The sequence below is a fragment of the Cygnus atratus genome, chromosome 3 (genome assembly GCF_013377495.2).
Source record: "Cygnus atratus isolate AKBS03 ecotype Queensland, Australia chromosome 3, CAtr_DNAZoo_HiC_assembly, whole genome shotgun sequence".
NCBI lineage: Eukaryota > Metazoa > Chordata > Aves > Anseriformes > Anatidae > Cygnus > Cygnus atratus.
Window position 1 is genome coordinate 10554580 of NC_066364.1, and position 25767 is coordinate 10580346.

At 46.3% G+C, this 25767-nt stretch overlaps 1 protein-coding gene across 1 annotated transcript in view; it reads left to right on the forward strand.

Annotated features, from left to right (window-relative positions):
- The first annotated feature begins 1943 nt into the window (after positions 1-1943).
- Positions 1944-25767, forward strand: part of LOC118254689 (protein LYRIC-like) — a 29066-nt gene continuing 5242 nt past the window's right edge. Inside the window, exons 1-7 of the mRNA XM_035560165.1 lie at positions 1944-2171; positions 11473-11532; positions 12546-12636; positions 14112-14180; positions 16387-16602; positions 18064-18138; positions 19863-19961. Coding sequence (XP_035416058.1) covers positions 1944-2171; positions 11473-11532; positions 12546-12636; positions 14112-14180; positions 16387-16602; positions 18064-18138; positions 19863-19961 — 838 coding nt within the window. The remainder of the gene's footprint in view (positions 2172-11472; positions 11533-12545; positions 12637-14111; positions 14181-16386; positions 16603-18063; positions 18139-19862; positions 19962-25767) is intronic.

The following is a 25767-nucleotide window of genomic DNA, read 5'->3' on the forward strand; positions in this document are numbered from 1 at the left end:
GACCCAGGACGTGCAAGTATTTAGACTTTCTTCCCTGAAGCATCTATAACTCAATGGACGGACCATTAATGAGCCTTCCCCTATTGCTCCCTTGCACAGGTACACATTGGGCTGTGCAGTGGGTTTACATGGCAAGGTTTTGGTAGCAGGGGGCCATAGGGGTGGCTTTTGTGAGAAGAATCTAGAAGCTGCGCCATGTTAGGTAAGGGCCCCACTGCTGACCAGAGCTGAGCCAATACGCGATGTTGGTTTGCGCCTCTGTGAGAGCATATTTAAGACAGGGGAAAAAAAAAAACGCTGCGCCACACACAGCAGCTGGGAGAGTGAGAGGAGTGAGGAACAGCCTTGCAGGCGCCAAGGTCAGTGAAGAAGGAGGGGGAGAGGTGCTCCAGGCGCCAGAGCAGAAGTCCCCTGCGGCCTGTGGTGAGGACCATGGTGAAGCAGGCTGTCCCCCTGCAGCCCATGGAGTACCACGGTGGAGCAGGGTTCCACCCTGCAGCCCGTGGAGGAGACCACGGTGGAGCAGGTGGACCTGCACCAACAGAGACTGCGGCCTGTGGAAGACCCCTGCCAGAGCAGATTCCGGGCCGGACGTGTAGCCCGTGGAGAGGAGACCACGCAGGAGCAGGTGGCCTGGCAGAAGCTGCTGCCCATGGGGGACCCAGGTTGGAGCAGTTTGCTCCTGAGCGATGGACCCCGTGGTACGGACCCATATCTGGAGCAGTTCTTGAAGAGCTGCTGCCTGTGGGCAGCCCACGCCGGATCAGTTCAGCAAGGACTGCATCACGTGGGAGGGACCCCACAGCACAGGGGATGAGAGTGACCGAGAAGGAGCGGCGGCGAAGAAGCGCTATAGACTGACCATAACCCCCATTCCCCCGTGCTGCTCAGGGGGAGGAGGTGGAAGAGGGTGGATAGGGGGGAAGGTGCTTCTGGTTTCTTTCCTTTGTTTCTCACTTCTCTAGCTTGTTAGTAATAGGCAATAAATCTTACTGTCTCCCTACACTGAGTCTGTTTTGCCCGTCACGATAATTACTGTGCAATCTCCTCATTCTTATCTCAACCCTTGAGCCCTTCTCACTGTATTTTCTCCCCATTTCTCTTTGAGGAGGGGGAGTGAGAGAGCGGTTGTGGTGGAGCTCAGCCGCCCACCACCACAGGCTGAGCGTTTGCCAGGGTCTGAGTCTGAGCATGGAGCAGCACTCAGGAGACAGAAATCTGTGGAAAAAAAAAAAAACAGCTGTGAAATAAAGCTATGACAGATAAAAGCCATTCCCTTTTCAACTTCTCTGTGCTGGATGCTACGAATGCAGCTTTTTATGCTGTTCTAGGTAAATAAGATTTAACTACTGTTTTCTTGTACCGTAGTGTAGGCCAGGCTCAGAGACATGCTTCAAGGTTGGGGCTCATTATGTTCCTCTGGTGCTGTTCACTTCTTAGCCCTCAGGAGCTGTCCCTTTAGGTTGACCAAGACAAAATATAACTTGTCACTTTAAAAGAAGCTCTGCCACCTTGAAAAACGTGACTTTCTGAGACTATCGCCCGCATTTACTCATCAGGCGTGTGGAGAAATTTTCCTCGGAGCAAAGCAGAGAGGCGTGTGGTTTGAGGCAGTCTGCATAGCCGTAATAAACGTTTATTTCTCTGAGGATAGCTGCTAGATGAGAACTCATCATCTCTTATAACCATCACGGGGACGCTGCTTGATAACGAGACCAAGAGACACATCTGCCGGGACCGTCGCCTGCCATTTATTTACCTCAGACGAGATTAATTCCGCGCAGCGACCTCCTTCCTCCACCCACCACCACCACCACCACCACAACCCCTCCAACACACACTCCCCGGCTTCCAGGCCCTTCCAGCGCGGCCAGGGGCCGCAGCCCGGCTCCCCCTCAACGAGCTGGGCTCCGGCTGCCCGGCAAGGAGCCGTGCCGGGGGCCATGCTGGGGCCGGCGCTGGGCGCCGAGGAGCCGGGGCTGGCGGAGGGCCGGGGCGCCATGCCCGCCCTGCCCGCCCTGCTCTGGCCGCTGCTGGCCCTGGGGGCGGCGGCGGCGGCGCTGCTGGTCCGCAGGGGGCTGCGCCGAGGCCCAGCCACCGAGGAGGAGGAAGCGGAGGAGGAGGAGGAAGAGCCCAGGCAGCAGCGGGAGGAAGCGAGGAGCTCGGCGCAGGTAAGGGCGGTGGAGGGGGGCGTGAAGCGTGCTGCCCGGAGGTCCCCCTCTCCTCTCGACTCATCCCTTCGGGGGCTGGGGGTCACCCAGCGAGCCCCCCAGGGCAGGGGAAGTTCCCCTGGGGAAAGAAAAGCCCCCCTGGGGCAGGAGAAGCTCCCCTGGGGGGGCACCGAGCTCCCCACCGAGCTCCCCCCCTCAGCTTCGGGTGCAGCACCCCGGGGAGCTGCCCGCCTGTCCAGCTCCACCCGGGCTTCATCCCTCCTGCAAAGAATTAAGAAAACTCCGGATAATGCCTGCCACAGCACGACGGACGACCTGGGCAGAGTCCCTCTGCCCTGCTCTTAATAAAGAATACGAATTATTTGCCTTTATTCTAAGTCAAAACTTCATTACGACTGCATTAATACGTGGTAGTAGCTGTGAGGTGCATTAATGACCGCTGGCCGTTGATGACCACAGCCACCTTGCTGAGTGTATGTTTAGGGTTTGATGCAATGTGCTGTGATGAAGTTTCCAAACGATATTGTCACGGTTGGTTTTGTCTCTTTGACTTGCTGCAAGCTGTCTGCAGCAGAAAATCTCAGCAAAAATTACAAAAAAAATCACACAAGGGGATATTGCAGTATGGAAAGCAAAGTAAGCTCTCAGGAGAACACACTGAACAGAAGTTAGTCTGTATTTAAAATGAATACATCAAGCATTTCTAACACTTGTACCTGTTGCTATATCTTCTATCTTTTTTTCTGAGATAGGCAAAACAAAATGAATTTGCAAGGCTTTTTTTTAGGTGGGCTATAAAATAAGTGGTTTTGTTCTTCATGACTTCAAATGTGTCAGGCTTCCCATCATAACACTGGTTTTCAGGGTTTTATTACTTTGCCATGGAAATTCAATTATTTTTTTTTTTTATTTTTTTGGTCTTTCATCGCTGTGAGCAGAACCTCAGCCTGACAGCATATACATCCTTGAATTAGCAAAGAGCAATTGAATGAAACACCAATCCTCATAGACCTTCCTGTGTCAAGGGATGAAGAGAAATTTCAGAAACAATTTAATTATGGTTTTATAATCATTGATACTACATAAATTGGCTGTAGAACAAGTTAAGATTTTGCAGAGCCAGCCATTATCGGGGGCAGTAGGGGACAGAAGGGGTGGACACCCACGTTAGTGTCAGAGGCAAGCCTGGTGCTGCAACGGTGGCAGGATTGATAGTTCAAGCAGAAGACATTGGTTCCAATATATATTTTCTGATCAGAAATGCTGCACCTTGCAGGCCTGAATAGCATAAACCAAAGCAGAGGAGGAAGAGACAAACTAAGGGGATACATTTGTTTACAGTCGCTGAAATTTTTATCATTAACCTCAACTTTTGCTGCACTGAGCTGATTCCTACTCTTTAGGGGACAGACTTTAGCAAGTCCCATCTACGCTGAGTATGACCACCCTTGTATGAGACCTACCAGTCGTGATATAAGTGCAGAGGTGGCAAAATGTGGTCCTAAGGAGGTATGATCAAGGAAAATAAGTTCCTAAAGAAAGATAACCTGGGTAAAACATCTCCCATGCTGAAATGAAAAAGGCAGGCTTGTCCTCCCATGACAGTACCCTGCCCATTCTTTCTCTTCTCTACTTTTTACTGTTTCCTTTTCCTCACCCCTCATCTCCACTGCTCCTTGTCATTTCCCATCACGTTATCTCTGTCTTTGGAACATCATATCCTCGAGGCAAAAACTTTGTCTCCTTAAGGAAGTGTAAAACTGCATGCTGCTTTGGCACTTAGCTGATGGAAGAATGCCAGAAGAGCAGAACACCTTTCAGATGCCAAAATTTGCATCTGAAAATCTCTACTGACACAGCATCAGAAAGGGTATTAATAGCAAAGTATTCCATTCAGAGATGTGGCCAATACCAAAAACCGGGGTGTGCAGGAATTGCAGTGTGGGAGCCCCTCGCTGCTGAGGTACGAAGCCAAGAGACAGATCGCCTCCAGTGCTCAGGTGTGTTGATACATCCCAGCAGCCAAACATCTGCATATCCTGGAGTGGTGGATAAGTCAAGATCTTAATTAAAAGAAACTAGGTGGTTAATTATTTTTTCAGTTTGGGAATGTGTTTTTGCTGGTGATTCCCAGCCGCTGCCCCATGGGTGGGCTGTGAGACTGCCTCTGCGGGGCATCTGCTCTTACAGGGCTGCAGGTCCCTCCGATGTTGGTGTTGGGCTGATCTCCTCTCTTCTGCAGGCAGAGGGCATCCCCATGGCAATGGGCAACCAACGCTGGCCCAGGGTGGCTCTGCTGGAGGCTGCAGCCCTGCCCTCTGCAGGGCTCCTTCCCAGCCCAGCCTCGCAGCCACCTCTGAACCCTTCCCATGTCCCAGTCACCAAAAAGCAGAAATGCCGACACAGTACAGGACTGCACCAGCCTCTCCCAGCATCAGTGCTGGTGGAAGGCAGCTTTGTTTCATCGCACTAACTGCGTATAGCAGAGCAACACGATGGAACGATCGCAGGTCTCGGAGCAAGCTGTGCACTTCAAGACACAGTCTGGATTTGTTTCACAGCCCATGTGAAATAAGTATGGTGAACAAAGTTTGTTCAAACGTATGCATGGCCTCAACGCAGTCATACAAGCAGATTTTGAATATAATCTATTATACATCACTCATACCAGTTTACATTCTGACTATTGTCAGACACACAAAATATGTCTAGAAATGATGCTAGAGGCTTTAGTCCTTTTCAGCACAGTCTTTTCCCTAATAAAGAGCCTTTTAGGAAATTGTTGACAAGGTTTGACAGAAGACATCTGTTTGAACTGAATTGCCATTGGGTTTTGGGGGTTGTGTTTATTCAAAGTTTTGGGGGTTGTTCTTCACATCAGACAGTTTCAAAAGAAGAGCTTTTTGCACAGATGTAGTGATATCATCTTCTTTAGGTGATGTGTAAAAATGTGTATTACCAGATATATCCCAAAAGAAAGCTTTCTGCTTTTCCCAAGTGTTTTTGTAAACTGGAGATACTTTTTGCCTCTTGCAGGAGTGGTTTAACAGCAGCAGAAATAAAAATCAGTCCCTTCAGCTCCAGAGGTGTGCAAACAGACCTTTTACTCCTGCCTTTCGTATTAGATGGTACCCTTCATGTCAATGAAACACCACTGCACGATTATTTTCATATAGCTGACCTGTACGAGAATTGGTTTCATAGGTTTCCTGGAAGGTTTGGTAACTGCCACCTTAAACCGGCGTCCTGATCCCTTGTTGCGATGTTGCTCTAATTAATTAGAATAGCTAATCTCAGGAAACTGGTTTCTTCATCCCCGAACATCTCATCAGGCGCTGACAGCAGCCGAGCCGAGGCAGGTACATGTCAGCTCCCTGGGTTCGTGGCTGCTGCCTGTGGCCTCTCCTGCGTCCTGGGAAGGCTGGGCAGCAGGACGATACCTAACGTATGCCTCATTATCTCAGGGCTTCTTCTCTGATTTTTCTTTCATTTGCCTTTGGATGTGAAAGGAGACAACCCCAGTTCTGGCTCCCTCTGTCTTCGGTCTGCTTTTGTTACCTGTTATTCCTCAGGGGGTTCCTACAGGTAAATTCATCCTTGGGAATATGTACAGAGGAACAGATTTTCCGTGCTGATGGTCCAGCTCCTTTCCCTGAGGTTCTTGGAGCACACGTGATGGGAGCACCACCTCTTCCTTTCCTCTGCCAGCCTTCCTAACAGAAGTGAAAAAATTCACCATTGCCAGCACCTGTTTCCCATATAATTCAGTGTATTCATCGTGTGTGTTTCCCATGTAACTTTCCCTTCCAACGGACAATTTTCTTTCCTACTGGGAACACGTGTCTGAAGTCATTTTGTTAGGGAAAACTTTGTATTAATGCACATTAATACTAAGATGATTTATATTTGTGCTACAGCTCACAGACCAGGCTCCAGCCCTCTTTTCAGATTTGTAGGTATGTGCGTGTAGTGCTGCGACGGCCCGACCCAAAGAAGTGTCTTTGTGTTCTGTCATGCGTGCAGAGCCTCTCTGTTTCCTTTGCTAATGAGCAGAGTATGTTTTTGTGGCTTCCCATTGTCACCTTAGTGCAAATCACCATTGTGTTGCCCTTTCTCTAGCTATCAAGGGCAACTGAGTAATTTTTTTTTGATGCTGGTACCTTGCTGTTTCTCTGGTGGACTCTTGCTTTGCCCTAAACCCCATCCTTTCTCTTCTCAGAAATGCAGTTTCTCCTTCACCCAGTTCCCATTGATTTGGGAAACATCTCCCGCAGTGCAGTCTGTCACCGGGACAGGACCACGTGGCAAAGCCAGACCGGCCAGGACGTCTGTTTCCATTTATGAAAATCAGATTCGGAGTTAATGAAACTCAGGGCTGCTTATTTCCCAACGCATTTGTCATGCGGATTGCTCATTGTCTGCTGATGGAGCAATGCTCGAGCTGCTGGCTGGCTGCAGCACGGCTCCGGTTTGCTTACCCCGAGGTGGAGCCTCTGCTCCTGTGCACCGGAGAGGAGCTCCCAGAGCAAATGCTGGACATCAAGTGGCGTGGTAGACATCCTGACCAGAGTGCCTGGTGTCAGCAGCAACGCTACATCTGCCGGAGGATGCTGAGGGAAACAAAGCTGTCCTGCTCGGTTTTCATCCCATTGAAGGTTTACTGAGAAAGCTGAAGAGCACAGTGATATCTCGTTCAGCAGTAACAGCATGTTTCAGGGAGATTCTTCAGAAAGTGCTTTTCTGTTTGCTCTTTTTCTTTTTTCTTTCTTTTAATTCAGTGCATGTTGGTGTTTCTTTTGCTGGCCCAAAGCCCCCACATTTATCTTGTTCGTAACATAAGGTGAGAAAAAATAGTTTAGCTTTTGCACTGGGAACGAGCACTAGGAAACAATTTAATTGAATTATTTCTTAAATCTGGAAACGTTTTTCTGTTCACAGACTCCCTTGCCAGCATGGGGTAATTTTGCTTTCTTTTATTTCCAGCGTCCAACCCACTTAATTCAAGTGTTCGGAAAGTGGTAGCCTATAACAATTTTCTGAATCTTTATTCATGTTCTTTAATGAATTCCCCGATTCCCAGTGTGTGAAGCATATAATAGCTCCCCTTGGGTTCCCTACGCTGAGTTTATTTTGTCCCGGTATCCCTCTGCTGGGGAAGCCTTTGCATGCCTTCCTGGGGCAGGCAGTGTTCAGCACTTCCCCGAGTGGGACGAAGTGCACGAAGCTGCAGATAACATTCATGCCATTTTTAATTAAACCTGTGGCCAGCTGGTGGCACTGAGAGTTGAAAGCAGACTTCCTGATTTGATAAGACACTTATAAAAAGGTGCTTGGCTTTGTAAAAAAGGGTCTTTCTTATGAAATGATTGAAATGTGTAAAGGTAAGCATATTGGGGTATGGTTTTATGGCTTTGAACACACGGTTTATATTTTCATGGCTAAAGCTGGTATTTTTTAACAGTTGAACCTACATCTGTGCCTTCTTTCTGTGTGACTTTATGTCGAGCTACATGAAGAGCATCACATAAATTAAACACAAAAGCATGAAGGTTTCAGAGCAATCGTCAGAAATACAACCTTAGGTTATGTCAAAAGGGAAAAAAAGGCAGGGTGTGGGGGGGGAAATCCTGTTCCACTGGGTCACAAACCAAATGGCCATGAACTAAAAATAATCGTTCTATTGTTCCGCAGAATGCGAGCACAAACTAACATGCTAAGTCTGATACTACTAAAAGTTCTGATCGCGTTTCTCTGCATATATTTAATGTGTTTGGATTTGCGTTGGTGACTTTATCTGGTCACTAAATTCGGCGGGCATAGATGTGTTCTCCCCGTACAAAACTTAATTTTTCTGAAAGGAAAAGTTACCCTGAGAAAATTCATTTCTCTGTAATGAGTCCATTAACTTAAGTGAAATAAATAATGAAAATTCCTTTTTTTTTCTTTTCAGAATGGCCGAACGCCTGTGGTAAAGAGGCGTGACTAATTCAGTATCCTAAGGGCTTCCAAAGGGAAGAATAGGGCAGGGTGGGGCTCCTCAGCCCTACAGCCAGCTTACAGCAAGAAAAGGGGCTGGATAAAGGCAGGATTTAATACAAAGGTCAGGCTGGAATAATACCTTGCCACTGAAAGGAAGCTGAACCCGGTAGAAGTCCTTGGTGATGAAAGGAAGGGAGGTGCTGTTACTACCGAAGGACGGTGGAGAAGCAGCAGATATCACAGGCCTGGGAGAAGACCATCACCAGAGTGGTGGGCTATTTGGGGATCTTCGGTCAGTGGTCAGATTTGGTGTTTTCCTTGCGCTCAGCAGCCCCTGAGGAAGGATGTAATTAGGTTCTGGAGTCCTGCGTGGGTATTTGGGGCTGAGGAGCCAGTCGGTGTGAAGACCCCTGGGGTGCAGTAAATGAGTGTCAGCAGCGTATTTTTAACCTCTTAGTCATGGATGGAGAGGAAGAGGGATCCTTGGCTAGCAGATGAAATATCATTTAAGTAGGAAATGTTGTGCTCGTCTGGTAAAAGCATACAGCAGTCAGACTGGCAAAACATTAAAAGAAAGTCCTGTATTTTTTCCAGCTTATTGCTTGCTCTCATTTATGTGGAGAAAAGAGCCAGGAACGTGATCCTGCCCCAGCCGAGACTACGCTGTCAGAGCAAGTAGAGGTTGCATCTTCCCTAAGCCTCTCTTGCACTCAAAATTTTCCCTCTGGAGTTTTCCCTGCCTCTGCCAGGGCTCTGTACAGCCTCGGGCTGTGCTGGCTTATGGCAGTCTGGGGGAGGGAGACGGTGCATTTCCTTCATCTTGACACCTCCTCGTCTCTCTGTGTGTACTCTCTCAAGCTTGCAGAAGTGTCTTGATGTGAAGAGAGGTTAGAAGGAGGTGGGATGTCTCCTATCATCTGCGTTTGTCTGAAAAGTGGCAAAAAAGCCTCCTCCTTCTTGCCTCCTAAGTTGGTACTGCAGTTTCTGTTGTTGATGGTGGCAGTGTTGCTGAAAGTGGCTTTATTTGGGAGGTTCTTTGGCAAAGCCTTTACAAAACGGTGAATGTTTTGTTACGAGTGCTGGGAAATGATCAGGGTTTGTTGAGATACCTGGAGCCCTGCGTTCAGATCTGGGGGCCCTAGCACAAGAGGGGCATGGATCTATTAGAGTGAGTCCGGAGGAGGGCCACGGAGATGATCGAGGGTCTGGAGCACCTCTCCTACGAAGCCAGGCTGAGGGAGTTGGGGTTGTTCAGCCTGGAGAAGAGAAGGCCCCAAGGAGACCTTACAGCAGCCTTCCAGTGCCTGAAGGGGGCTACAGGAAAGCTGGGGAGGGACTCCTTGTCAGGGGGTGGAGTGATAGGACAAGGGGGAATGACTAAACTAAAAGAAGGTAGGTTTAGATTAGATATAAGGAGGAAATTGTTTACTGTGAGGGTGGTGAGGCGCTGGCACAGGCTGCCCAGAGAAGCTGTGGGTGCCCCATCCCTGGAGGTGTTCAAGGCCAGGCTGGATGGGGCTTTGGGCAAGCTGGTCTGGTGGGAGGTGTCCCTGCCTGTGGCGGGGGGTGGGGGGGTGGAACTGGGTGGTCAAGCCTTCTGTGATTATATGATTCTATGAAACTGGAAAGGAATATTGTATTTACATGATCCGTAGCTTCCCTCAGTTGTTCGTTTCTGTACTCATCCCATAAAACTCAGTTTCCCTCAAGTTCTGTGTCAGACAGTATGTTTTCACATCAGATACTTCCTCACCCCCCAAAAAAATATAGAACAGGAATTGTTTACAAAGACGTGAGCTATTTGTATTTTCACACATTTCACTGGACAGATGCATATGCTCAAAAAGGAGTAGTATAAGCTCAAGATCTTCCATATTTGAATCCATTTTTTTCACCAAAATTCTGCTGAATATACATTTTATGTTCCTCATCCTGTGTGAGAACCTGATTCCCTCCCTGCTGCAGGCAGAGTGGGATTTTTTCCTTGAGTGGAGCAGGATATGGAAGGTGGTCTGTTTTGTGGTAGGGTTTGTGGAACACCTCTAGGAGATGAATATGAGGGTCTCAGAAGAGAGATGACTGCTCACGGGGATAAAAATAAGGATGGCCTTGCTAACTATTATGAAACATAGCAGGGTTTTAATACAGAGGTCGTTATTTCGCTAGTGGCTGTTCAGAAGAATATAACTATAAACCTACCAAATGATAGCTCAGGGAGACAAAAGAGATGTGCACCACTTGCTTTAAGCTTATAATTTGAAAGCTGGTGGAATTGGTGATGCAATGGGGCAGGTATTTTGGCTCCAGTTACTGTGATGTTTTCCCAGAAGACCCAGAAATATGTCCGTGTGTTCAGAGAGTGGCAGTTTGTAAAGTACACAGTTTGGGGGAGATTATTTCATGAATTTGGCATAGAAGAAATAGTGCTGGTTCATCTCTCAGAATAATTAGCTTTAAGTCCTAATGACGTTGCAGAGTGCCTTTGGGAGAGCCTATGAAAACTTGTTGCTCAGTGGAAGGAGTTTCGGTACATCCCGTGGCCATGCAGGAGCTGTAACCTCGTCCGTCGCAAGGTGGCTCCGAGTCGTTGCCTGTCACATCTGGGGTTGTGTCCCCGTAGCCCAAAGGGACACGGCCACCCAGTGAACCTTTCTCTTTTCTTAGGAACAAATTTTAGCTTTCCTGGCTCACCATGCAGTGTTCTGCAGAGTGTGCTGGTTTCCCTTTCTCTCTCTCATGAACTGCAAGCATCATTCTTCGGTCCTGCAATCACATCCGCGACAGCACAGCGTGCGTACCGCTCCTCTGTGGCTCAGTCTGCCAGCTGGCACCGGCGCTCTGAAAAGGAAACAAGTTTCCCTGCTACTTGGGAGCACACATCTCCTGAGTAATGCTTTCTGACCAGGGAAACCTGGGCCAGGGAGGGGGGTGCTGTGTAGTGAGCTCCTGTTAATTAAAAAGAATCAAAATAAGCCTTCTCCCGTCTGTGCTGCTTTTTTTAAGGCAGGTTTACCCTATCTGAAAAACAACTTTGATCCTAGACAAATCTTAGGATAAACCGCAAATATGTCTGCTTTGGAATAAACCTACCTGGTGTTTCTGGATTTACATTCATAAAGGCTTAGCTAACGCTAATTAATTTGGAATAAATTAACTGAAGTTGGAACAAGGCCATAAATTCTAGTCCAGATTTGTACTGGGTGTTATTTAGCTATGTCTTTCAGCACATCATACGTATTAACATAATTTTTGCACGTACATATTTATACATACACAGGCACATACGTATTCCATAATGCCTTTTTTGCTGTCCATCTTCTAGGTTCCAGTGAATGGGCAGCTTGTAACGTCAGCCAACATCAGAGAGAAAAAGCTTCTCAAGGTACCAGTAACAGCTTTAGAGTTTATGTAACATCTTTCAAGAGAAACTTGTTTTAAGAATGTTGCTTATTTGATAGTCCTTTTTAAAGACAATTTGTTGTTCCTGTTGATGGAGAAGTTAAGAGATGAGTGAGGAACATAACACCGGGTAACACTCTGGCATGGTCACACTGTGGTGCTTGCTACTACAACCACAGGTGGGATGATCTCATGGTCTGCACCCCAAACCAGGAGCTAGAATCTCCTGTATTTCAGTTCCAGCTCCAATATGGGGCATTTCCTTGTGTCTGGGCAAGGATCTTATCTGGGCATTGTGCACTTGGAGTGGTAGGAAAGAAAGTATTCGTGCTTTACAGCTGCTGCCCTTCCAAGCAAGGAGCAGCCCTCAGCCTGGGCAGGAGGCATGTTCATGGCAGGGAGTATCCCACCTTACAAAAGTCAAGAACCAGTGTGTTACATCTAAAACATTCAAATTTGAAGACTTAAAGGTAGCTCTACTGTTTCATCAAGCCATATGAAAATGGCCTAAGCCACTGCTGTGTCCTTCTAGATCAGTGATCGCTACAGATACCTTCATTAAAAAATAGATTATTGCATGCCTTTTGTTTGTTTGTTTTGTTAATCATAAGCAGGGTCTTAATGTTGATTTCAGAGTTACTGATTGGAAAGGGGGGAAATAGTTGTAGGTTTTCCTCCTTTATGGTCTTCAGAATGATAAATGCAAATCTTTCTTTAGAGCAGGTGGCTGAATTACAATGTGGGCTTTCTAATCTGGCAGATAAGTCTAATTTTGTAGGACAAAAGTTGTTTCGTTAATGAGTTTGGAGTTTGCAATAAAATGTGCTCAGGACCACGCTTGTACCCACTTCGAGAATCCAGCAACCTCATGCTCTCTCTCAGAGTAGCACTGTGTGTTCTCCATTTTAAAACTATTGCCCTGACTCCTTTTCTTCATGATGAAATGTAACAAATACCTGTTTGATCTTTCTGCTGTGCATCTCCTGGATGCTGTAGCCTAAGAAGAAGAAGAAAGCCCAGTGTTCAGACAAGGAGGCAGTGAAAGATCTGCTTTCTGTGGAAAAAGACAAGCTGCAAGAGGACGAAGGTAAGAAAAGTTGTGGTTGTTCTGTTATCTGATTGTTATTACCAGAAAATAACATGGGATCAAATATTTTTAAAGGGAGGCATTCTACACTGTTTTTGTGCTCTGTGTCATTGGGAAAAACAGCCAGTTTGAGAAAGTCTTTTATCATCTGCTCATTTCTACATGTAACTGCAGATGGGGGCCGTGTGCTTTCCTGCCACACTTCTCAGGTCCTTTCTGCATTCACAGAGATGGCAAATCTGTGGATGAGAAAGAATATCTGACGTCGCCAGAGGTCCACTTGGGAGCAGGGTCCTGTCTTTCTGCTCTTGCTCCAGTCCTGTGGCTTTTGCTGTGCTGATCCACAGCTGGAGCTGTGGTCTTTCCAGGCAGCCTTTTGTTGGGCCCACGGACGAGGCTGGAAGAGGCGCATGGATAATACACAGCCAATTCCTTACGCCCGTGAACAGAGCCAAGATCTTTGGTTACAAGCAAAGCTGCAAAGAAACCTGGCAGAGGCTAGCATGGATCAGGCAGCTATAATTTCACTGGAAAATACGTGACACTCCATTCTTGCCTGTCTGTCTCCCCCCCACCAGGGGTCATATTGAAAACAACCAAATCTAAGCTTTTCTGGGCTTAAAAGATTATAATGTGATTAGTGTGCTGGTGAGAGCGGGAGAAGCCCTCGCTGCTGCTGGGCTGGAGTCCTCCCTGCGGGCGCTTGTGTCAGGAGCAATGAGTGCCTGCAAGGGCACAGGAGAACAATGGGAAACAGCAGAGGCTTTCTTCAAAGGGCTGTTTAGGTTTTTTTGGACAGATGAACCAGCTGAACTGTTTCATGTGTTCAGGGATGTTTAGAGAAAGAAGATGTTTGTCTCAGTGAAATCAGGGGACGGTGTTTTTTCCTTTGTTAACCATTTCTGGCAGTCCCTCCTGTCGTGTTGTAGACTGTGGAGAGCAGAGATGAAGGCAGAGCGTGGCCTGACTGGTATGAATGAGTGCACGTGGAAGTCAGCTGGATGGCAGCGGGTCTTCACATCACACACCAGGTCTGAGGGTATGCTCAGGGCTAGAGAAGGTCAGGAAATCAAAGCCGTGTTTGATGGTTAAGCTTTTCATGAACTTCCCTGTGCTGTCAGACGTACAAGGCTGTGGATGCTCTGTTGTGACATCTCCCCCGAGGGAAAGGGGTGTCACATTATCAGGCTGACACAAAGGACAGAAGAATATGTGCAGTTACATGAGTCAGAACACATGACAGACAGGTTTGCGACAGGGATTTCTTATGTAACGTGGCCTGCGTTTCTGCAGAGACAGCAAGCACTGTGCAGGGGAGATGCTGCATGCGACCAGGCAGCACCGCTGCAGGGGCACTTTTACAGCCAGCATGGAAAACGAGCAGAGAGCACTTTACCCCGTAAGCAGTACAGGCAGTAGAGGAAGTTTCTTGTTAACTTAAGATGAGTCACCATGACCTTTGCTCTGTGTTGTAGGTGTCTGGCAGACCAAGATCAGCAGCCGAGAAAAGAGACATTTAAGGAAGGAAAGGCTGAAACAAAAAGGTAAATTTACAGGCTACAGAGAGTTTGCACACCTTGATCTGACTGGGCTTCTTACTCCTCCTAACTTCCCAGAGTCTTTCTGTTTGCTCCATTCATCATTAGAGAGCAAAATCTTTGCACACATTTAGACTGCTTACTTATAATCATAGAACAGAATCATTCAGGTTGGAAAAGACCTCTAAGATCCTCTAGTCCAACCTTTGTTAGTACTGACAAGCCCACCACTAAACCATGCTAGTAAGTTTTACATCTACACGTTTCTTGACCTCCAGGGATGGTGACTCAGCCACTTCCCTGGGCAGCGTGTTCCAACACTGCACAACCCTTTCAGTAAAGAAATTTCTCCTAATATCCAACCTAAACCACCCCTGGCACAACTTGAGGCCATTTCCCCTCATCACTTGGTGCTTGGGAGAAAAGCCTGATCCCCACCTCGCTACAACCTCCTTTAAGGTAACTGTAAAGTACAAGAAGATCTCCCCTGAGCCTTCTACTTAGGAAAAAACAGGTTGGCGAGCCTTGTGTTTTATTCCAGGCTTTCATCACAACACATATTATTAACCACAGGACGTTGAAACCAAATGTCCATTAGATCTGAGATCTGCTAAAGGTGTGGTGTGATGGGATTAGTTCATTCTGTGCTACTTGACAAAAGATGTTTTCTAACAGTGAATGTATAGAAACCTGCATTATATGCCCGGTTCCAAACAGCTTCTTTAATTCAGGCCTGCCCAGAATAAACAGCTATAAAAGGGAAATGTACTGTTATCTTAATGAGATAAAATAGAGCAGCATTATGTACTCACACCACACTTTTCCTATGGGGATTTCAGTGTCCGCCATGCACTTATGCCTATATACATTTCTGCTGATTATGTTATTATAACTGCTGTATAAAAGCAGGTCATGGAATTAATATGTTTGGAAATGTCTTGATAATTTAATTATCTTTGTTAAAACCATTAGTATAATGGAGAAACCTATGAAGTTAAACATATTAGAGCAATTTAGAAGCTAAGAAATTTGGAATTGGGACACACAGCTGGGTAAATACGGATGTTTGTGCACTGTCAGCAAGAAGACATTATCTTAAAGTACCTCAGAAGCCCTACTAAAATTGAAGATCGGGGCAAGTAAACAGCAAATTTTGATCTAAAAATACGCAGACATTTTGGGACTACTTTATCATCTAGATTATACAAGCCAAGGGTTAGATATCTGCATGACAGTCTCAAGGGCTTAAAGTGCTGAGGTCTCTACATGGTCTCCAGCAAATCGTATGGGCTCACATTTGGCTTTGTTCATGTCAGTTGGCCTGTTGGCACCAGCGGTGCTGGCTGCCTGTGCAGAAGGAAGTGTGCATTAACCCTAAACCCACGCAGGTGTTCGTGCTTTGCTGGCCCGGGGCGAGGGAGCTCAGAGGACCAAGCTGCAGTCGAAGTCACTGGTGAAGCGCAGGAGCCTGCGTTGTGCAGTGGATTGAATCAGCTGATGGTGCTGGTCCTTCTTCCTGATAACATTTACAGAGCAATGAAATGCGCTCTTCCCACTTCCAGGAAGAAGCCCTAACCCTGCTGAGTGCTGATGGCTGTTTCCCAGCAGGGAATAAGCAGCAGCAGCAGCAGCTTTAAGCTGTGTGAAGGAGGGGTTGATGTCAGTACTGGTCCCCTGCCCACCAAAGCATCAGGAAAAGGCTTTGCTATTCTGAAGGCTGGAGTTGTAAAGTGCTTTGTGAGCCCTTTGGAACAAAAGATGTTGGAGATAATTATCATAATTTCTACCGTGTGTATGCCTAGCACTGATTTCTCAGCAGCAGCCTTGGACTACCAACATCCAAGAGGTTTGCTTTCCTTTCCCTTGGAAATCTTGCTGTCCTCTTTCTCTCCCTTTACTGTTCTGGGTCCCAGCTGGACCCTTGAGGCCTTGAGCCACCCTTGCAGTCAGGGAGCGATGCCCAAGGTCTCTGTGCTGCTGCGTCATCTCCTGCAGGGCTTATAGTCTTCCTTCTCACACAGCCTTCATGTTTGCTGCTTCAGTGTTCCTTTCCCAGGGGCATGCTTTACTGCCACTGTACCTGTAAATAATTTAGTCGTGAATCTGGACGTTATGTCTGATGAGTTTGGATCAGGCTTTCTTTCCCCTGTGTAAACTCTCTGTCGTAATCAAAAATGCTCATAACCCTGTGATAATGTTTATTCCCGAGAAGACGCCAGCAGAGCATCTCAGGGCAGCTCGGTGGCTAAGCCGGCCTTTGACTGGGATGAGAAGGAAACGGGGTGGCCACTCACAGAGGACACTGGTGGCCGTGGAAAAGGTGCTCTCATCACCAGGGCAGAGTGTGGGACTGTGCTAAAGGCCTCAGAAGCTACAAGAGAGGAATCTGTGCTCTCCCAGTCAGAAGAGGATGTGTTTTCCAATGTAGGTGAGTGCCTGTGTTCCTAGAGGGAGCATTGTAGAGGGAAATTTTCATGAATTACGTTGTCCTGCAGCATACGTTGCCTCAGACAGTCCTGTCTGCTGGCATTCATCCTGCACACATGGTGTTGTCCACTTGCATTGAACCCTGTTAGCTGTCCTTTATTCGCTAGCGTGATGGCAACATGAAAAGAGAAGTGTTTGGCACAAGAATTTCTCCTGTATTGCATACTACCTAGTGGGTGTATGCTGCTTTCTAGCCACAGGTATTTAGTGTTTGGTTCCTTAGCAAAGTCCAAGGTTGCACACACATGATCAGAGTTAGGCTTTGGGTATATCCATGTGTTACAAAGAAGTATGGGGCAAGGTATTCCTAAATTAGCTTGGGTATTTGACAGTTGGCAGCAGTGTGTTCGTGGCAGTGCTGCGTTGTACTGACACAGTTTGCCCAGCTTCCCAGCTGATTAACCCAGCGTTGGCATCCAAACAAAATCACTTACAGCTACTGCGAGTCTCTTGCTTGTGCTGCTGGGACATTCTCTGTATAATCTAAGCTGAAGGTGGAAACTGCGCTTCTAAATATTCAGACTCCTTTAAGGCAGTGAAGGGATGGATTGCCAGGCCATTAGGCTAAAGATCAAGAGATAACATCAGCTTTCTCACTAGTATTTGATGACTTTTCTTTTCCATCATGGCTTAGTTTTTACGGCAAAGCCGTGTCTCACATTGTATTTTTACTGTGGGTGATACTGCAGATTCTAGAGCAACGCTAATAATTAATAACTGGGTGGAAATTGGACCTTTGTATCTTTTAGACTCTCTTCCTAACTTCTTGGGGGCAGAGGGTTACAAGTTACAATAGTTAATACTGCTTTTTGGTTAATTTCCAAAAGCATTTGGTTTTCATTAAGATCTCACTGGTCGATCAAGCTTAATGACTGGATTGATTGGTGTATAAGGCCACATGACAACTCATCTTCAGTAGCAGTAATCCAGGACTCTGGCGGTTCAGAAAGTGGTCTTAGCTTGCCCTTACATTGCTTACTTTCTTTGCTGGAGTCCTTTCTTTTGCAGAGTACAGGGTCGATGTCAGAAGGTCATTGGTACCATTTTTCACTCTCTTGCCTTCAGAAGGCCAAACTCCAGGCCGATGTATGACGACAACCTCTGCCAGTTGTGCACGAAGGACAAAACAGTCCAAGAGAGTGAGGAGTTTGGCTAAGTCCAAAGAAATGTGCTGGTGTGACACGCACTTTGAAGTGATGAGAAGGCGTAAATAGCAACTGTGCGGGACTCTTTGTCCCTAGAAGATAATTTCTCCTTGATTCTTTAGCAACAAAAGTGGCTGCAGGCTTGGGATGGTGAGAACATGGAAAGAGATGGGCAGTGTCAGGCCAAAACTGCAGTTGCCAGCTGTGAACATGACACCGCATTTTGTGTTACTGTTTGTTTGCTTTTTGAAATGCAGGAACATGGGATATTGCAGAAGTAAAATCCTGTCCTGTGACCTTTGGGACATTAATAGAGCTGTCAAAGGAGTTAGGTGAGTGGTCTCTCTTTGTTTTTTTTTATTGTTTCCTTCAGAGTTCTTCTTGTGCTCTGTTAGGTGCTCGGCTTAAAAGTACTCTTGTTGGTCATATATGGGTCTTTTCCCTTACAGCCACGTTTTATTAGTCACTCTCCCTTTTAGAGCTTGCTCACATCTGCAGCCCAGTGCACCAGCCTTTTGGGGAGTGACGTCAGAATGTATTACTGAATGCTTTCCAAACCGTTGTTTATTGGAATAAATAAAAAAAAATTGCCTCCCCTTTACTTCTTCCCCCCCCCCAGCAAATTCCTTCTCGGTTAGATTTACTCACACAGAAGATTTCCAATAAGTTTTGATGACCAGCAAATTCAGAGAATTTCAAACCGAGGGAGGGAGCAAATGCCGAGGCCGGAGGGGCCCTGTGAGAGGTTGCTTAGCCAGCAGTTTCCTCTCCTGTGCAGCAAGAGATTTTCAGCTCGAGCCTCTCCATGCATGGTCTGGAGAAGGAAGAAGTGTCTCCTGGGCTTTGCATTAATCTTGGGCCCTGTTTTTAGTTTTCCCTTTGCCTCTTTGTAACTGTCGGTACCTCTCACTGCCCAGCTTCAAGTGCTTCTGTTGTGATGTGATGCGCACACCTGCTCTGTACACTCTGATGGCTATTTCTGAAAGATTCCTACAAATGCCTTCAGCCTGCCTGAAACACCAATTCATCTGGAGGTCTGAGTGGCTGATGAGTGCAGAATCTGATCCTGAATGGTTCTGAGATGCTAAGTGCAAGCATAGATACACAGAGATGGACATCCATGCGCAAAACTTAGTTGGTGTGAAGTAAGCCAGAACAATGGAATTCAATTTTAAAGCCGTGCATTATAGTCAATGTAATACTTGTCATATTTGATCATCTATTTTCCAACACTGCATCAGCAGAATGAAGCAGTTCCTAATGTAACAAGTACAAGTATTTACTAACATCTGCATTTATGCAGCAAGAAATCAAGCTGATGCTTGAGAAAAACTGCATAAACAACGACATTCTTTAGGTGAATATAAGAAAGAAAAAAATCACAAAGATGTAGAGAAAAAATTGGTTGTGTATGAAAGAAATGAAGAAGATGCTAGTCTGTTATGTACTGATGTTAGAATGGGACTAAAGGAATTCATTCAGGGAAACGTGTGAATCCTAGTGGTTGCTTTAGTTGCTGAAAATAATTATCCAAAAAACATTTAACTCTTTTTTTTTTTTTTTCCTCCACCAGCTCTCTCTTATCTGTGTTCTTTCTCTGAGTAATTCATTTGGTATTTATGGCTTTATCTGAATTACTGCTAAGAGTGAGCAGAAGTTTTCTCACTAAAGTCTGTGGGAGTTGGAGCTGGCTTCACTTCATGTGGCTTTTGTGCTGTTGGATCTGTAACTCCCTTTTCACATGCTCAACAGAGATTTGTTGGAATTTATATCTCTGAATAGTATTAGTGTAGCCACTCCTGAGCGGGTTGTTTTTAATAACTTGTGTGTAGTGTCCTCGTCCAGCCTTCTTTAATAAATCCACTGTGATGAGCAGCATAGATTAATGTATGGATTAAATTACATAACATCCAGGCATCGTGGCATAACATGCAGATAAAGAGATGATTAATTGGTTTTAATAACAGGAATATAGCTATGTGATTATCTTTTAGTTTTTCTTTTTCTTCTTCTTTTTTTCTTTATTTTTTAAAAAGCACACTTTTCCTGCATGCAGATAATGTAAAGAGTAAATCATCTGAGGACAGTCCTTCAAGATGCTGCTGGAGCACCAGCTTGACTTTCCTCCCAGCAGATGATGTCTGGCAGGAGCAGGGTATGTCTGCCTGCTCATTTTCCATTGAAAGAGGGGTACACTAATGCTGATGCCCTTTTCGGGCTGTTTTGTAAGCTGCAAAAATCAGGGCCCACTTTCCGCAGTGGCTCGTTCACATGAGGCTGGCAGAGGTGAGGGTGAAATTCAGGTTGGGTCTGGTTATGGGCACGTGCCCAGAACTGCTCTGAGCTCAGACAGAGCTGCAGGCACCCTGCGTGGCACCCTTGAGAGTGGTGAGAACATGCACTTTATTTGTGTTTTTACTTAGATGAAGACAAAAAAGGGAGAAAGTAGGTACAGTCTTGTTTTGTGTATGCATTCTTTGCTGTGCAAAGTGTAATTAGAGCTTCTGGGCAGCAAGACCAGCTGCAGTGAGACTGAGGGCTCCCATAGACTGGTGTCCTCGCTCCTACAGTTGTACGTAGCAGCTGCTGGAAGACAGGCTCAGGAACCGGTCAAGCATAGAGCAATCACTCCCTGTGTCCCTCTCCACACCCAGCGGAGAGTGGTTCAGGGACATCCTGAGCCAGAGGCAACAATATGGGCTCTGCATTTCAAAAAAAAATCCAAAACACGTGTTAGCAATCATCTCAGATTACTAAATTTTCAAAACAAATTCAGAGTTAGGTTCGGTTCTCATAACTGAAGCATTGCGTCTCTCCCTCTCCCATGGTCCAGCTGGGAAGGTGGAGCTGAGCAGCCTCCATCCAGGCAGCTGCCAGCCCAGTGGGGTTGCTGGTGTTGTGCTGTGCGTGGGGCATGTCCCTGGGGAGAACAGGGAACTGCTGGAGCAGAGGGTGCTTTTGTCAAAACGTAAATCTCCCTCCCAGAGCCCACATGGGGCATCTTGAAGCACAGGACAAAACACCAGTGTACGGTGGCAGCTGGGATTTCAGTCTTTTTATGACTGGTAATTTTTTATTTATTTATTTTTTAACTTTTCTATCTGTTGGAAAGGCCAGGGTAGGTCCTGAGTGCTGGAATGATTTGGCATGAACAGTATGAGCATTAGGTGCCCTTTTCTGTTGACCTTTTGGTCAGGATCGAGTGCGGTATCTATTTATACCCCCGTTGTTGGGAGACCTTACCCTGCTCTTGCAGGAATGGTGCCTGCTGAGTGCAGTAGACCCCTTCTTGCTCTTGCAGCCCTGATTAGCTTAATTAAAGGAGCACCCAAAGCGGCTGAATACAGAGAGAAGACAAAACTGCAGTCTTCTTGCTTCTCTGCCCAGCAGTAACTGAGATCCTGCAGCAGACATGTGAGCTTGGCCATCAGAGGGTTTTATAAATAACATTATTTGCTTTAAAATAAATAAATAAATAAATAAAACCCAGTATTCTCCTCCCTTGGTGCAGTGTTTGTTGACCCCTGTGAGGCTGCTGGGGAGTGCCAGGCTCTTTGTAACTCCCGAACCCAGGCTCGCTGGCGCAGGCAGGAGGGAGGCAATGCCGGCAGCTCTTCAGCAGCGTGTCCTTGGATTGCGTTTGGCACACATCACCCCTGGCGTGCCCTGGGTTTGCTCTGCAGAGCTGTGCAGAGCTCCTCTTCTTCAGCAGAGCGATGCCACGTCTCTCCAATAGCAGAACGCACAGGAGCAAATTCAGCAGCTTGCTCCTGCAAACGTCTAAGCAGATGCATTTTGATTGAAAGCAGGACTGGGAGGTTTTCTGCCTGCCTCACAGCTTTCTCCTAAGTAGTAGGAGGTTTTTTCCTTTGAATCATCAGCCCTGATACTGATGTGGAGGGGAGTGTCGCAAACGTGTATTCCCTGAATTTGGATGAGGTAATGGTTGGCAGTAAGGCCTGCGCTGCAGGCAAAATGAGCTCTTTGACAGTCAAACAAGGCCTGTTAGCTCTTGCAGGCCTGTGAACTAAAAAAAAAATGCCATTCATAACCTGAATATGTGCCGGGGTTGTTTTATCAAACCCAGATCAGAACATTTAATGAATCTCTGTTCGGTGGCAGGGCCGAGCAGAGCAGGGGGAGCGGGAGGCCGGGCGCCATCTTGTGAAGTGCCAATGACAGCAACGGCCTGACTCTCTGATGGGGGCTCTGGGGCTTACCTCTCGCTGCAATTCAAAGCGTATAGACAGAGAGGGTTGGGATTCAACGTATATACACCTAGAGGGAGAGGGGGAGAGAGGTAGCTGATGGGGGAGTACAGAAGGTGGAGCCAAGCTCTTCTTGGTAGTGCCAGGTAAGACAAGAGGCAATGGGCACAAAGGGAAGTATGGTAAATTCCAGATTTTTTTTTTTTTTTATGGTGAGAATGATCAGGCTGCAGAATGGATTGCCCAGAGAGGCTGTGGAGACTTCATCCTTGGACGTATTCAAAACCTGCCTGAATAAGGCCCCGAGCAGCCTGCCTAGCTGACCTGGCTGTGAGCAGCAGGGTAGGACTAGACGACCTCTACAGGTCCCTTCCGAACTCAGTGGTTCTGTAATTCTCATTCTGTCATCACTCATCAGCTCTACATACTCAAACAATTAGTCCCTAGCAACCTTACCCTTAATTAGCTAGAGGTATTCAGTATCTTGGAGCTGGAGCCACCTGGTTAACACTGATGGCTCCAGTCCCTGGTGGTCACAGAGGTCGAGGTGTCCAGGCTCACAGGCTCTTCAATGAGGGAACGGGGTGCTGAAAGGACAACTTATTTCTTCCTCATTTTTTCCTTGCTCATCACTAGTGTTTGCATGTTTTTCATCTGTGCGTGTGAAAGAGGAGAAAGGGGGTGAACATCTCTAGCGCTCTTGGCATAGTTCACTTTGTTTCCAGGCCCAGGAGTTGTTCCAGTTTTGCCAGGCATCTTTCCTGCTTGCTCTGCAGGGTTGTCCTGGTTCCACCAGACATCTCTTTTGCCTGCCCTGCCTCCTCCCCTTTACCTCGTGGGCTTTACTGCTTGCATGTCTTTCCCAATACTGTCTCTACCACCAGTTTCCCTCTGCCCCTTTGGTGACGTATTTTGTACTTCTGCTTAGTTGTCTCTCAAAACACATATGTTGTGGCTGGCGATGCTGTTACAAAATGTGTAAGTTGCACAATGCTGCTGGTGGGGTTGTATTAGAGCTCTGATGTCTGGTTTCAAGGCAAAAAAAATGTGAATTTTATTGCGTATTTCTGCTACCAAGTGCCGAGAACTTAAGCTTTGGTGACAGCCTGAATGGCTACTGGTCTGTCAGGGCAGTTTCTGAGAACTGGCATCCTTCTTCAGAAATGCAGCATGTCCATCTCATTACCACGAGGGCTGGCTTTTTACCTGTGACTTGGCATTTTCCCAACAAATGTGTCTTGTTCGCTGAGGCGCATTTTCCCTGGGATCTTCAGATAGCTTCTGCGTCTCATGACTTCTTTCCTTCTGTCCTGGCGTTAAACTGAATTTTAATACCTTGGTTTCATGCGAATAAGGAGCTTCTTTGGATTAAAAGTCTCTAGTCTGGGATTCACTTGATACTTTTGCATCTTCTGAATTATACTAGAGGAAGGTGCCAAATGAGGAACTCTACGCCCAGCTGGTAGTAGCAATAATTTTTACCTGTAAAATTTCTACCATAAATGTAACCTTTCAACCGGAAATTGCCTATCCATGTGCACTGAATGGTTTCCATGCGCAAGAGCTCAGCAAAGATTTGGGTAAGGATCATGCACATTGTGCAGCCACCTGCCCTTTGCAATACCGGCCACAGAAGGAGTCAGCACCATAAACAATAAACAGGCCCTTGAGGATTTTGCTCTGCCCTATGAAGAGCTGCTCTCCCTTAGGTTTCTGCTGACCCTACTAGAGTGGAGAATGCCCAAGAGAGATCCTGACAGCATATAGTCCAACGCTACAACTCTGGACTAAAAAAATTTTAGTCCTCTTCTTTGTGACACAAACTGGCTTTTGCAGAAGTACTTTCTAGCTTTATTTTCCAGGCCAGATAATAAGGTTCAGCCTGTAGGATGTGCTACTCAACCCTCTCTATCCATTGGCACAGGGAACCTGCTGACTCTTCCTTTTGACCAGAACCCACTGCTGGAAGGGAAATACACTACAGAATGGGAGAGATTTTAAAACAGAGCTCTGGGATAAACACATTTAATCCTATTTTCCCACCAAATTAAACAAATTGTAAAGAGTCATATTGTATTTAATTTTACTCTGAGTTGAATTTAAACACCTCCGGGACATAATGCTTTGGGAAGAGCAATTCTGAGACAAGACAGAGTCACTGCTGAGCTTCGTGCCTACCCACATGGTGAGGGCAAAGCATGAACGCAAGGCCATTGCAGGAAGTTGGCCATTAAAACTATTTCATGCTTAAAAATAAGTACATAAACAGACTGAAAGATCACAACTTAAATAAGCAATAGTGCCAGCTGTGGCCTCCAGCGTGTGTTCCTCTAGTTACAGCCCGTTTTACTTGCACGCCCACGAGAGCATCGCTGGCAGAGCTGCTGCCAGCAGCTTGGGAGGGACTGTGATTCCTGAAGACTCTGTGCCATTGTGCTGGTCTGTGCGTAATGCCGTGTACCTCCCTGTTAGCCAGAATTTACTTCCTCTCTGGCAGTAGCAGCATGATTTTGCCTGTTGTTTTGCTGCCACGGCTTGCAAGTGGTATATTAGTTCAGAGGCAGAGCGTGTGCAGCACAGAGTCTGCAGAGCTGGGCCTTGCTGTGTCCTCACCCCCACTCGCTGTTGGGGCTGGAGATACTGGGTGAAGCGTGCTCGCTGGTATTGCCTTCAACCACCGCAGCTAAATCCTCCAGAATTTGAGCCCAAATCTCATGTAACCTGGATAGAAGGAGCAGAAGCTTTCTGGTGGTGGTATCCTCTGCTACAGCTTGCACAAAGTGTTCTTCATATGTACAACTTACTCATGTATGTTGTGTCTCTCTCTAATGTAGATGCATTCATTTGCCTAAAATACTGGTATTTTATTGGGAAATAAATTAGAAAGTACTTGCTCCTGTCCCTTTTGAAGGAGGAGGGAAATGCTGTCTACGTATAGGGGATGGCTTTTAAACTGAGAAACTTGAGCAATGTTTATAATCATGTTTATAAAATTTGGCAGCAAACTGGACAGAGCAGCATTTTGGAAACAGTTGTCTTTTATCATCCCCAGCATGCTTTTGGTTTTGGCCCTGCTTCAACTAGAAGTTTTTCCATCCAGCTTGGGATTTTTTTATATTTGTTTTTATTTTAAGAGACGTGATCAGCTAAGAGTTATTATTATATGTTGTGTTCTCAAAGTCTTTCTCCCTGTTAGGATAAGACTTAAGATTGTTAGACATGACCCATTAAAAATAATCAAGTGGTCCTTTCAACATCTCATGCTGATTTATCTGCTTTTTTGCAACTCATTCAGTTCGGGTAAAGAAATTAGACTGCTCTGTTTTGCTTTCTTGTCTGAGAATCATTTGCCAGTGCTTTGTGGAGAGGCAGCTGAAGGCTTGAGGCCAATTTTTTAAAGTAACAGATGCCTGCAGATACAGAAACCTAAAAGGTTTTCAAACGTTTTCTGCCTGCCCCCCTTAAAATGATCAAAATCAAAGCAAGGTAGGTGTTATCTACTTAGTGCATGCTCAGAGTTGCATGTCAGGGAGCTCTGGAAATCTATACCATGATGGTGCCTTTCTGGCTTACATTCGGGAAAAAAAAATGGAAAAGGAAGCTGAAGTCAAGAATGCACTTGGTACTATTTTTTATAGGAAAGAAAACACCAACAAGAGCATTAACAAATGCACAAATCCTTTACTAATAGTATTCTTCATACAAGTAATTGCTCTGAGGACAGTGTGTTGCAGCCAGTGGAAGAGGAGATGG